The sequence below is a fragment of the Lagopus leucura genome, unplaced genomic scaffold (genome assembly GCF_019238085.1).
Source record: "Lagopus leucura isolate 7727_CA_CO unplaced genomic scaffold, USGS_WTPT01 Super-Scaffold_100049, whole genome shotgun sequence".
NCBI lineage: Eukaryota > Metazoa > Chordata > Aves > Galliformes > Phasianidae > Lagopus > Lagopus leucura.
Window position 1 is genome coordinate 1977645 of NW_024962295.1, and position 14599 is coordinate 1992243.

At 39.8% G+C, this 14599-nt stretch overlaps 1 protein-coding gene across 1 annotated transcript in view; it reads right to left on the bottom strand.

The window, feature by feature from the left end:
• Window positions 1–6409: 6409 nt before the first annotated feature.
• LOC122187645 (glypican-5-like) overlaps window positions 6410–14599 on the bottom strand; it is a 370735-nt gene continuing 362545 nt past the window's right edge. The window contains exon 9 of the mRNA XM_042885359.1: window positions 6410–14024. Within this exon, the coding sequence (XP_042741293.1) occupies window positions 13822–14024 (203 nt within the window). The 3' untranslated portion in view covers window positions 6410–13821. The remainder of the gene's footprint in view (window positions 14025–14599) is intronic.

Genomic DNA, 14599 nt, shown 5'->3' on the forward strand with positions numbered 1-14599 from the left:
AGAGTTCAAAGGCAGGTTTAAAATATTGATGAGACAAGGGGGGCAAACTTCTCTTACTGAAGAAATGAAAAATGATCGAGGGTGACTATTTTACTAAAAGGCTATTTTAAAGATATACTGATTAACAAAAAGCATGCAAAAGGCTAATGAGCACTCTGTAATTCTATCTACAACAATTTAAAAAGTCATTTCTGAAAGATCCCTTGTATCTAGGAGCATAGAATCATAGGCTCATAGAATCCTTAGAGTTGGAAGGGACTTAAAGGCCGTGTAGTCCAACTGCCCTGCACTGCACAGGGACACCACAGCTGGATCAGTTTGCCCAGGTTTGATTAGCCAGGGATGGGGCATCCACCACAACACTATGTAACCTGTTCCAGCGCCTCACTGCCCTCACTGTAAAAGACTTTTTCCTCATATCCAGCCTAAGTCTTCCCTCTTTGAGCTTGAAGCCGTTTCCTCTTGTTCTATCCCCACAGACCCTGCTAGAGTCTGTCCCCTGCTTTCCTGCAGCTCCCCTTCAGATACTGAAAGGCATGACTCAAAATGGCTAGGCAGTATAAGATGATGAATGGAAGCAAATGTTTACAAAGCAAAATAACAGGGGATGTGGTCTTTCAGTCACTCAGGAATAAGTCAGGAACTTTGAAGTGAATGCACTGCACAGTTCAGTACAAGGATGTAAGTAGGTCACTCCAATAGTAATGCCTCCTCTTTATTTATTTATTTGAGAGTAAAATTTCTGAGCTGTAAAACACAGCTCTTTTACAGTCACCACCACTAGCTCTGCATCGACACCAGTGTTGAACAAGAGCCTGAATGCAGTGCTCATACAAATCTGCTCTAGTGGAAGTGACCACTGTTGCTCTCGCCACTGTTAAAACACATCACTCAGTGCCTTACTGTGCTAACATGCCCTTTTTGGCCCATCAGTGTTTAACAAGCACCAATGAATGTCTGTGAATGTCTTTTTTTCCACATAGGGGAGTTTAATCCCACCTCTTTCCTCCACCTGTCCTTCCATGTCAGCCCCATTCCATCAGACTGCCCCTGTGCTGCCATCTGTCACACGGCACCAACACGCTGTGGGATATTGGTGGGAAGGTTCAACTTCTGCTGCCATCCCACCAACATCCATGTCTGATGCTGTGGGCTGACATCATAAACAGGAGGCACTGCTTTTGAAGCAGCCCTGGTATATTTATTCGGGGGATTTCAGATTCATAGTTAAAGGAAATTCAGAACATAAATTTAAATCTTGGAGATGGAAAAAAAATGTACTCAGTGCATGAATGATTCCATCATTCTCTGTTATGCTTTCCTTTCTTTCTTTCTTTCAATTTTTTTCATATCATGTCTTTGCTATTTTCTTTTCAGGGGTAGGTTTGATTGAGTTGGTAGAGCAGTCCATTCAGGAATTGTGATGTTTAACTCTTCCCTCAAGAGACAAGCTGGTAACTCTGAGTAATGCATTTTTTAAATTCAATTCTGCCTGTCTCTTCAATCACGATTCTTTCCATTTTCTGATTTGCTTCTTTTCAAGCCTTATGCTTATTGATTTTTGAAGATAACCATTAAAGACATGTACTCGTTTCCATGGACCATGAAGTAGTTTGAGAGTTCTCAAAAGAACATTTGCCCAAGTAATGAGGACTGACAGTTCACTGACCTTTGCTCATGAGACAACACAAAGAGTCTTATACAATCATAAAAGTGAAGCACCTTAAAGTCGTTCATTAAACCACTGCCTTACTTTGCTCTCAATATGCAATGAAGTAAACCCTCTTATTTCTAAGAGTGTCACAGAGTTGACCAGATCAGTCTATGTCCGTGACAGGGGCGACAGGCCTCTGCCCTCCCCCCCCACCCCGGTCCCACAAAAATGGGAAGGAAGGGAGGAAAAGAACAGCGGCAACAATCTATGGAGGAAAACTTATTTTACTATAATACCAGAATACAAGGTAGCACAATAGATACAATTTAATTGCAATTGAGATTAATAAATCAGACAAGATGAGAGAGAGAGAGTTCCCGGGACTGAGTCAAACCTGAAAAGGTTGGAACGGCTAGGAAAGCACCTCCAGCACCCACTGCCAGGCAGCAAGAGAGCGCCCCCCCCACCCGGAAGGGCCAGATCCCGTGACTGCTGTAATGTACAGGGATAGGTACCTGGAATTGGGGCAGTGACACTTTAATGCCCCGTACACTACATGATGTTTTGATGTGGAATACTGAAACCCAAAAACAAAAAAAAAAAACAAAAACAAAAAACATAGAACCATGACAAAGAGTCTGTAATTCAGCCACCGTTAACTTTTCTGCAGCTTCACATCCCAGTCTGGCTCCCCTAGAAATGCTGGCAGAAATATTCTTTGTTACTTTTCCCTAGAGCGTGTCCCGGATCTGCTGGGGTCTAGAAGCAAGGCATCCATAGCTGAGCGCCTGCTGGAGATGGCCAGTAAAATATGCTGCACAGTGGTTTGCTCTTTTAGCTCTTTAAATCATGGCCACAAAGTTACTGCTGACACTTTTTATTTTTTTTTTTCCCCTGGGGAAAAGGCACATCATCATCAGCGAGCACTTCTGTGTCCTGTCTATCTTATACTCAGTGAGAACACACAGCCTTATGCAATCTAAGAAGCAAGAGGTGTGCCCAGAAACGTATCCCAAGAAGTGCCTACATAAGGAGAGACAGAGGTGTATCTTAAGTTCTTCAGAATCTGTTAGATGAGACAGCCTTTCTCATAAAAGACTTCAAGGATTTGACAAACCTTGCTGATACACGCAGGCTTTTCTGCACAAACGTATCTATAGATGAAAAGACAAATAGATAATGGCGCCAGGCCACTACAGACCTTTTTGTAAGACAAGCCTCATTTCTGGGGAACAGCTGAGCCCGGAGGGATGGGGGGGCTGGAGCTGACTCTAGCACAGCAAAAAGGCTGTGGTTAAATGACCATATAGCCTGTTCTGCGTCACTGCGGAGTCACCTTTAACTCTAGTGTTAGAAGAATAGGTTTGGGGATCTCACGTTCAGACTCAGCTCCTTCTGAGACAAGACAAATGGCACTTTGATAACTACAATTTTCCATCAGCATGTATAGCTTCAGAGTTTCCTGTTGCTGGATGTGCTGTTATGCATTTCTGTCTTACAGTTTTGACTTTCTTTTCTTTTCTGTCGCTCTGAGCTGCTTGCAGATCTGTGGGTATGGACATAATCCTATGTGCAACACTAGAAAGCCAGTGTTTACCAACGTGTTTACTTGAGAATTCCTGTTCTGCATATGAGAGAAGGTCAGGGTAGTTACTGTGGTGTATTAAGTTAGCACATGCTGATTTTCTTCATATGTGTCGATTTTTTTTAATTTTTATTTTTTCAGATTTCACTCATGGTAAATATAATTTATTCTCTGCAAGGAATAAAAATTAAAGTTCAGGGAGGTTAATGAACTTGTTTGTTCACACTGTTCTAACAGATTACATGCCAGAGGAGGAGACAAAAACATGAATTCTGACTGTGGTTTTGACACGCACTTGGAATGCAAGAGTACAGTTCCCTGAGGTTCATTTTCCCAGACAGACAACGAACTATGGGTCTCTTCATCTGAGGTTAATTGGAGTCTCTATACCTTTCCTTAAATTAAAAGAAATGCCCTGAGGAAACTGATGCACTGAATGTGTCTCAAGAACTTTACGTCCAGCTTAAGGTGGAACTCAGAATGGAAAGAAAAGTGGTAAGTGGTGACCACAGGGTGAACGCAACAGAAAACAGAGCAGTGCATACTGGGTATGTAGGTAGCATGGATACTGTCCAGGGGAAAGCAAAGCAATTGCCACTCTTAGCAGTTTCTAATTCCTGACAAATCTGAGGAAATCCACATCTTGGACCCAACAGGACTCCGTTATTTTCTAAATCTGCAGACGGAGTTACTCCGTAATGAAATATTGATTTTACAGCTGGAAATTGAAAACAGGATAACTCTGAAACTGGAAGAAGAAACACGAGCCTGAACCACCAGCATGCTGTAGTCCCTGGTGCTAACCTTGGAGGAAAATGTGCCCCATGGGAGGGAGCTGCTTCCCCAGGTGGTGGAACAGAACGGCGCCTGCTGAACAGTGGGAGGCAGTCCCTTAACAGGTGAGTTTTCTGTTTTCTCTGTGGGCATTTTCAAGTTCTAGGTGTTATCCTGGACAAATGACTGAAAATCCTGAAGTCCTTTAGTACTGCTGAGTAACCTCTGTGCGTGAGTAGGACTCATACATCTTGTGTCATCACCTCCTCATTGCTCTGGCAAACTCCTTCCATTCATATGTTGTTTTCTTGAAAACACAGAAGATGGGAAAGTAGTAACCTGTGCCTGTTGGGCCTAAACTGGTCGGTGTAGGACATGGGTTACTACTGCGTTTAGAGTTCTTTATTTCTTCCAAAGTTAACTCTGAATCACCTTGAGCACGCAATAAATACAAATAAAACTCATCTGCTTCTTACATAAGCAGAAGCGTTCCAGTTTGCTCTTTTGTGACATTGGTGGCTCATGTTTGGTTCCTGAGCTGTCAGTAATTTCACAAGTGTATTTTCCAAAAGAATGGTGTAAAGCTGCAGTACAGGAAGACTTTCTCAGCTTAAGTCGTACTGCCTCTCTCAGTATCATAAGGCTAACCATCATTCTGGTGAGTCAGTGGTTGTATTTGGAGCTGCACCGTGTTGGAACCTCTACAACAAATAAGGCTAAATGCACTTTTTTTTTTTTTACAGAGTTTGAGTGTGTCGTTTCAGGATTGCTGATGGGAGAAACAATATCTTCAGTCGAAGATGAACTCATGTCAGTATTAAGGAACGTATTTGAGACATCTCATCAGATCTGATGGATTCTGTGTATTTTTGGAAAAACAAGAACTGAATCAGGTGAGAGGCAAAGCCTATCTTAAAATAACCTTACAGAGTTGAACTGTCAAAGAAGTGTTCTTTTTTCACATCTATGGAAGATGAAACAACACCCTTTGAAGTGGAGGCTGGTTGGATTTCAGAATGAAGCTGCTTCACTGGTTTAGACACCTGCTTAATTAGAGGATGAAGATGAAATCCTTAAACTTAAAAGGGTTTTATGAGGCAGCACTTCAGAGAACAAGTATTCCTCTAGCATTGACAGAGAAGAGCTGCTAGCTATTATCCTTGGAGATGGGTCAAAAATGAGTACATAAGCCAAAAGCACTCTCTATAGACGGTGAGAAAAGCCATATATAATTCCCAAACCTCAAACAGGAAGCTTTTTTGAAGGAGTCGAGGAAAACTGGAATCACAGGTGCTTAAGGAGCAACAGTCAAATTAAGCAATCAGAAAACAGAATGGGTAAGAAAACAAAAACAACAAAAACCAGCTAGGTAGATAGCAGGAGCACGGTCATTCAAAGACAATTAAAAGAATACTTAGTTCATGATACTGATCTCGTTCAGTTGTCATACAACCCAGTTGGAAATATTACAAGAGAACCTCCTAAATACGATTTAAAAAATAGGAAATAAAGGAGGCAGGAAAAAAGCAGGACAGAGCAATGAGCAGAAGCTCATGGAAAGTAGCTCTAAAAACATTCACAGGAACAAAGTTCTCTGTTGAGTCATTTTGTGTGGCAGGGGGGTTGGAGATTCATCATCCTTGAAGTCCTTTCCAACCTGACCATTCCGAAATTCTGTAATTCTGTGATTTTATGAAATGGTAGAGGCACAACCACAGCAGTCAGAATCTGATGACAAAATTACCGGAGTGTGCTTTTTTTTTTTTTTTTTTTTTTTTTTTTTTTTCCCACAGAAGAAGAGAAACTGGAAAGTTCCTAGCTGACAAGTGATGAAAACACGAAGCAGGGAGTTTCCTTCTTCCGGTACACAGAAAAGTGATGTGATCCTAATCAAAACCAAGGGCCAGGCTTTTAATATGGCATGCAGTTACTGCAAGGCCTTGGTCAATGGAGAGCTTAGATCTGATTGTTTATGTCAGAATGGGTTTTGATGAAAAAAGTCCTACCTGTTAACAGTGTGGAGGAATACTGGATACTGCTGTGAGTACTGTGCCTCTTCAATAATATTAAGAGCTCAATATAAGTCTTTTTATTTTATCTTCAATAAAAAGAGCTCAAGAGAGCAGCACCCTTACATCTCAGTGTATTTATGCAAGAAGGAAAAGCAAGGAAGCAGTTACACTGCTGAAGAAACAAAGCTTTCTTTGCCAGACTATGACTACAATATTAAATGTTATCTAGCAGTAATCAAGGTCTAAATCTTCTATATAGAATGTGGCACAAACTGATGAAAATCTTATTTAAGATTTTGTCATCTTTGTACTTTCCAAAGATGCTCAAAGATGCGCAGAAAGAAATACAAAAATTCTATCAGAAGGCAGCAATTTCCTGTTGTGGATTATTTATTTTTATTTCAATTCATAGCTCACTGTCCTTTACAAAACACATCATTTAAGTTTTCAAAGTAATGACGTTTTTCTGTTTTTTAAGATACTGATTTCAGGCTCCTTTTTAAAATTCCCTGTATCGCATTCAGTGCTGAAAGTAGACTAAAGAAAATTGACAAATGTAGTTGATCAAATATAAGCAGATATACTGCAAATCAAATGTGCTTTGGAAATAGAAACAATTATTATAGCTTGAACACAGCATGGGACAAAACCAATTTATTTAAAATAGCCAGGATGCAACTAATGTAAAATACAAATGTAAGCAGAGCATTAATTCCTGTAAAATAAAATGAACTAAGCAAGACTATGAGACCACAAACTAATTCTTTAAGTATCTAAAAGGTAAAGCATGTATTTTACAGTATTTCCTACCCTAGTGTACTGTAAGCATTCATGTTCTATTAGTTCTGATGCTGAACATAAAGTAAGTAGTGGTACAATGCAAGGTTTTGTGTACTGGATCCCATTTTTATTCCAATACTACCCTGTATAATAAAGATTTTATGTCTGAATGCTGCTACAATTCCCTCCTCCTGTATGCAACTACACTGTTGTTCTGGAAATGGTTTTTAACTGCATTGTTCATCCCTGACCTGGAAACTCAAATATTCCACTTAAATTCATTTTCTCATTTTTAATGACATTGACACTAAATATCTTCCTATTTCCCTCACTGTTTTGACTTGTAAAAAGCTTTTGCCTGTGCCTGGCCTCAAACAAAAATAGCCAAAATAGCTCTTTCACAGCAATCAGACAGTTCACACAGAGAACAACTCCAAACAGATGAATGTGTGTCACTGTGGAACCATACATCCTGTTTTGGTTTCCATCCAATTATGGATGTTTTGCATAAAATAAAATATCAACAAAACTCCAGGAGAGACTTCCCTAAAAGTGACAGTATGAACATCTCCTTGCAGCCCCAGATCGTTGCTGCTTCTCTTGAAAAGGCCCTGGCCATATCCCTAGAAATGGAAAACACCACAAGACTCATGGCATCCCATGTGTTAGCAGACTTTCATTTGAGACATGGTGACACAATCTGATCAGTGGAACAGAGAGTGTGAAACTGCTATGCAAATTTCATAACCTCTGCAGTTACTCTTGATTTTCTACCCATTTGAAAGATAGGAAAGAATTCTCATTCTGGGGATAGATACTAACTTCTATTTTCACAGCTAAACTGAAATGAAAGGCACCGTGCTGATTTATGGGTGCTGAGGGTCCACTGCAACATTTCATATCCACGGAGAAATCTCAAAGCTTTTCAGTTTCCTAATTTTCTAATTTCATACATGACCAGTATTTCATATTGACATTTTTGATGGAATATTAGTCTCAGATCTCAGTTTTAAAAAGATCAAATGACCTTACTCAATACACTATGAACTTAAACATAAAATGAATCTTTATCTTGAACCCTTCTTAGAATACTGAAGCAGTCCGCTTTAATTTCCACCACTCTAACACAGTATCTTTGACACTCCAGCATAGCGATGCTTTGGACACTCTCTAATGAACACAGCTCTTTAGCTGCATAACCATATACAGAAATCCAGCAGTGACACCAGACGCTACTTTCTCAACGTCCCCTTGCTTTCCTTTTCCTTCCAGAACACAACATAAATCTGTGATAGTGTACTGAATGATAGGAAAGAGGCATCTGACTACTTACATTTTAAATGCATTTTAAATGTCAGCACCTATTCTACATGTAATAGCCTGGGAGCCTAGCCTACCTTACACACAGAAGAGACACGAGACACATGAAAATATGGCTTTCTATTCATGAGTTTTTATAACTGCATATTTGCAAGTAGTTCGTGAAACTAGCAATGCATTCATTTTCCAAATGAAATGTCTATATCCTGTAGAATAATTCAAACAGGTGCTAATTAGGTGTACAGAAAGGCCACTGAGGATAATTTATGTATCTCTCTGAAACAGAAAAAAATGAATAAATGTTAATTGCTTATATTATACAACAAATGATTTTCTAGAATGGCACTAAATTAGCTGCAAATATTATAATTACAAAGTAGTGGGTAATTTACTAAAGATTAATTGAAATGATTTAGGGCAAACAGCATATTTTTGCAAGGCAGCATTAATGCGTTTTGCACAGAAAAGAAAAAAAAAACCACTACAAAAAATCCTCAGTGGTTTAACAAAGTTCTTTATGCACCTCATGAAAGCATCAGTGGCTTCTCTCGTGTGTCCTTCTCTAAGAAAAGCATTACATTTTTGCAGGGGAAATCACTATAGTGTCGATAATAATTAGAATGTCTGAATCAGCCTATTAAAGGACCAAGACAGATCTCAACTGCGTGGGAGTGAGGCAAAAATCAGCTTCATTGTGTGTCCAACAGCCTCTTTGGAGAGCTGTACCAACTGCGGCCATTTACTGCACAAGTGCTTCAGTAACTGCACCAGCAGATTGAATACATTCTTCTAAAAGCAGAATTTCACCATGCAGCAATAGTTTCATTTTCCTGAACTGAGCGCAGCAGTTTCTTGCATCCAAGCTTCGTACTGCACTGCATGGAGTGCAAAGGAATGGGGCTCAAAACAGACAGGGAAAGGGACTTAGAAAATTGTTCTAGTAACACTGACTGTTACATCTCACTTTTCATTAACGTGTGTCCTCTGTCACTGAAAGAACCACTGTGATCAGTGAAAAGCAAAAAACGATGATGTATGACACAAATGCTCTTGGCTACTTGTGATATAAGCACTTCTGATATGATGCTAGTCAATGTGCAAGATACATTTTAGGGAATGTTCCCTATATGTACAGACCTGTCTTTACCCCTGTAGAGAGAGATGACAAAAGCGTATGTATCAATTAATTCTTGCTTAAAAACTGGGCTGAAATCCTCTTGAACGCATCAGTTATGAAATCTTGACTCTAATTTTAGCTAAACACTATAATCTGTTTAATGTGAACAGGCCCATTCAGCAACACAAGGACTTTCCAAACTCGTTTCCTACTCAGTATCTCACTTCAATGTGCTTCAGCTTCTTTCACTTGAACAGGTCTTGTTTTAAACTAATCGTGTGCAGTACTGAACGAGAATGGCTCAATAAATTTCGGCAAAAAGGCTCATCTAACATTAAAAACTAGACTGCACACAGCACCCAGCAGGACAATATTAAGACACATAGCCTTAGAGATTCAAACTGAAACATAATCATACATGGTGCAGTCCTGGTAACAAAAGGAAATAGGAATATATTGAATAGGCATGTGACTTAAGAGATGAAAGAGATATGAATCTCATAGCCAGATACCCATAAACAAAGCCTCTGAAGTAAATGCAGCTGCACATTATTATCTATATTGCTCTACCAGGCTCTGACAGACATCTGTACCTCAGAAGGTTCATTATGGAGTGAAAGAACAGAATCACAGTTCTTTACACAATGACCAAGTATCTGATCTGCTCCAGGACAGGGCATAGCATTTGCAACAGGCAAACCAGAAAAAATGCAAGGTTGAAAATGAGCTGCCAATTTACAGAGTGCAAGCAAACTGCAAAGCAAGTGCAATTCATAGGAGGTGTCAGCAAAGTTGCCTTAAAATGTAGTCTGTAGATTCTCCAGCTGCTCTCTGCCTGGCCAGTCTCCATGGTCTAACTCAGAGAGGTGTAAAAAGCTGCTTGAAAACTAGAGGGAAACGCTTGGCGCAGAGCCTCAGAAAAGACAGCTGGACGTTGTCATGCACTGGCACATTGCAGCCATACACACTTTTGTCCATCTGTGTTGGCTTTTCTCCCTGATGCATCCATAGCCATGAAGGAGAACAGCGACACAGGAACTTTCCAAACCTTTCACGTGCACCTGATGGAACTGCCTAAATAGCAGTCAAACACTGAGAGGTGACTGCACGTCCACAGCAATTCCACTTATTTGCTAAGAAGATACATCACTATCAAGAGGAAAATGTAGGTTGATTCTACTCAAGTGCATGACAGCAGCAGCAAGCAGACTTCCCAACACTGGCAAAGTACAAGAAGGTTGTAGCTACACAATAAACATCCAGAAAGCAGAGGCTGCATAACAACTCATAACTGTGAGGTAAAGCTACAGCAATGGTCTCAGACTGCTGTGTTATTTTACATTAAGGTTACACAGACAAGTTCAAAAGTATTTCCAATTTAGACCTTTTCAATTACTGAGAACTACATGTGTCCCTGATATCAAAATAAGATTTATTTCATATGTTCATCCAAAAAGGAACACTTCTTGTCTGATGAAGCCATTTTGTCTTGCTTTTACTAGTATAGTTTTTCCGTTTGATGGAAAATACTTTTTCATATGTAAATGCAACTGATCCTCAGGAAAAAAAATCATAAGGTATCAGTAAAAATATTCTGCATTGCTCTTAAAAGCTGCACCACTTCTGATGCACATTACGAACGTATTTCATGACCAGTACTCTTCTTACAGAGTAAAAGTACATCATTGTGAAATGCATTGGTAGCAGCTGAATCCTCTGCAGTCTCTTCCCCTGTCCTGTGCCTATTAACAAAATGAATCAATGGACCTGCCTTACCCTGCCACTTGAACTTGTTCTGGTTTCGTCACTAGAACACAGGAGCTTACAGAATCATATAATCACAGAATCAGTGCTACCTCAGTCAAAAACTAGCTAACCAAACCCAAAATTCAAACACTTAGTTTTTCAGAGGTTTTTGTTTAGCAAGGTCGTGAGATTTCTCAAGAACAAAAAGTCCTCTGGGTGAGTTATTCCACACATACAACTTGCTCTGCTACAGCTCAGTACGAGGCTATCTGGATCACTGGCCTCCCTAAAAGCACAAAGATCTCAAAAGGACATGCACATTCCAGGTATTCAAGTTCCCACTATCCAAGTGAGAAATGAAAAGGCCAAGCCGCCTTGCTGGAGTGTGGCAGTGTTTGAGCCTAACCTTGAAACCCCATCCCTATCCACAGGAATACTGACGGAGACTTAAGGGTGCAAATGCCAACATGTGTGTCTGAGTGATGACTCAGGATCTCAATTGTGAGAACGTACTATGTTCATAAGCATGAAAAATGTTATATTGCTTCAGTGAAGCCACGGTGATCAGTATCACCTGAGGAGCTGGTGATGGATGTGAGCACTAAAAGCACATTTCTGTGTGCGCAGACCAGGCTGTTTAACAGCACCAGTCACAACCGATCTGTTAAGGCTGCAAGGAGCAATGGTGTCCTTTCACAGTACATCTCCTCAGGTAGAAGTGCACTCTTCCCATGGGCAGTGACAACGAATGCAAAACGTGGCATTTGTAATGATGGTTCAATAGACTGGTGCAGCTCCCAAACTTCGGAAAGCAGTGGACAGACATTTTTGTACCTTTGGGAAACCTGATTTACGCTGATAAGATTTGGAAAAGCCCTACTGAGTGATATTAATAACCTTAGCATAGTGAAAAATCGGAACACAAAGTAGAAAATATTTCATGTTAGCACATACCTTCTACATACATACATTCTATTTCATCTCCTTGTTTCAATGTTAAAATTGAACACTTTTAGAAATCTTTTTTTTCACATTAGAGCCAACTCCTTCACACCTGGGTGTGTTGGTGGTTCTGATTACACTTCTACATCTGCCAATGAAAACTTACAGCACAATTAAAAAAAAAAAGCAACAACGAAGGCCCCACCTCTGCAAATATAATTAGACATGTTCACTAATGCTATCTGACAACATGGCAAGCACAGTGGGTCTTTGTCTGGTTGTGTGTTGTGTTGTCATGCATTGTCGCCACTTTACATACAATGGCACTCAGTAATACTGACACATAGCAGCTTCTTTGAATCAAGATGTCCTTCACTATCAAGACTTTCAATGACATGCCTGAAGCTGATTAGTAAGTCATTGGGTTCTTCTTCTGAATGATGTCAGTGGCTGTGTAACTCTAAGTATCAAAAGAGATGCTCTACAAAAAAAAAAAAGATAAATGTTTTATGTTCAATCTTATAAAACTGTACACAGTAACAGTCTACAACATGAAAATGGCCATTAAGTTGTTGTAACAGTTATGAAATGCAGCAAGTATAACAATTCTAACGTTTCACTTATCATTAATCACTGAATTCATACAGTTGTGTTTATATATATTCAATGGTACTGTAAACATAGCTGTTGGAAAACACACATTGATGCTCAACCCATTAGAAGTTTAGTACTTTCCATTTGAAAAGTTACAATATATCAAGATATGAAGGATTAAAAAAAAAAGAAGCCTTGAAATATAATGCACATTTTGTCATTTTCTAGGATAGAAATTGAGATGCAATAGAGAATATTCCAGATTTGACTATTTTACATTTACACCTATAGTGATAGAAAACTTTAAACATTAAATGTAATTAAATAATACAGAGTTTATGAAACAGTTGATTTCATAGATTCACAATGCCCAAAATCTTGGTTGTGTATAACAGGAGCTCCCATTAACTTACACCTCTCAGTCTTTTATGGAAAATTTAAGTTATTTTCTCTTTAACAACATGCCGACAAACTGAATTTTAACTGAATGATCTCCCCTCTCCACCCTCCCCCCCACTGTACAAAACGGCATTCAACTGAAGAAGATGCTATTATGCTTGTATTTCCTGTTGCTGGACGTGCATCCCATAGGCCTTCAGCATATGTTTGAGCATTTGGTGATTCCATTTCGCGGGGCAGGGAAACTCACTCTCGATGTTGCTCTCAGTAAACAAAGTGTTCCTAATTTTTGCAATTGTTAAGGCAGCTATGCTGATGTATTAAACATGCCATGTGCTTTTGTGTGGCTTCCTACAATCTAAAGAATAGCAGTGAAAAGAAATTTCAGACATGCTTTGATCTTCTCGACCAGTGAGGAATTTCATCCCGTTGGTCAAAGTACTTCACTTCAGCATGTTTTACAACTGCAGATGTAGATTATTAGCCGCTCACTGGAGAAACAATGCATGTATGGGCTTAGATTTGAAGACTGACCATTCCTTTAATTTATCAGAAAAAAACTTCAACACAACAGCCAATGTGATTCCAGTGAACATAACTGAGAAGAACAGTAACACACGTACACAGTTCTCATGTTCTCAATTATTTCTATCCCATAACTAAAGCTACTTGAACTTCTGTCATCATTTTCTCTGCATCCTGGCTGGGCTTTGTCAGAAGCTATCTTCACTCTAGGTGAGGACACTTCCTATCTGCCAACTCCAGCACATTGTTTAATATTCATTGTAATATATCAAGTAAAACAGATAGCTATTTAGCTTTGTTTTCTCTGGGTAAGGCTGCAGGTGTAGGTGACAGTGAACAGAAAGGCTTGTGCAGTGGCTGCAATCGTGTGCAGTTATGGGGGGCAAGGCCACAGAACTGCTAGTGCTGTCAAAACAACAAGTGAGGAACTCAGGGCTGCACTGCTCCCATTTCCAGTTACGCTGTGTTTAGAGGATGACTTGACAGTGCTTGTGGTGGTTGTGGTGACAATCTTTTTCACAGTTGGTTTTGGTTCATTTCTGTTTTCTGGATGGGTTTTCTTGTCCTTGAGTATATCTGAAAACATGAAAGTAAATGTAGGATTAATCACACATCTGGAACATGGAATGGGATACGTACTCTAGCCTGAATAACCAAACTATGTACAGAGTGACAGGATGCCTATATTAACGTTTTAGTTGAACCCAGTGGCCACATCACTTTGCTAGGCACCCACTATTTTGCTCAGGAATTCCAGTCCAGCCTACTGGTAGACAAAGCATAAACCTGGCCACAGTTTAATCCCTTTAAAAATACCTTCATTTTCACCTGGGATAGGAACTGGTTTATGCTAGGGTTGACCAGTTTTGTAACATGTCCCAGTGAAATACCTGTCAAGTTGTTAAGCTACCACAGGAGGAGAGTTGGAGAACATGTTGACTTAATTCATAAGCCAGGTTCCTAGCTGCTTTTTGCATTGCCTTTACTTTAAAGCAACACAGGACTTTCGGTATGGTAGAACGAACTGGCAAGAAAGGCTACTAACACAAAGAACTACATAGGTGTCTGATATGGCCTGTTCATCAGCGTGGACAAATAAAGTGGCCACCAAGAGAAAACGCTTTGAGTTTTGTTCCGTCATTTTCCCTAGT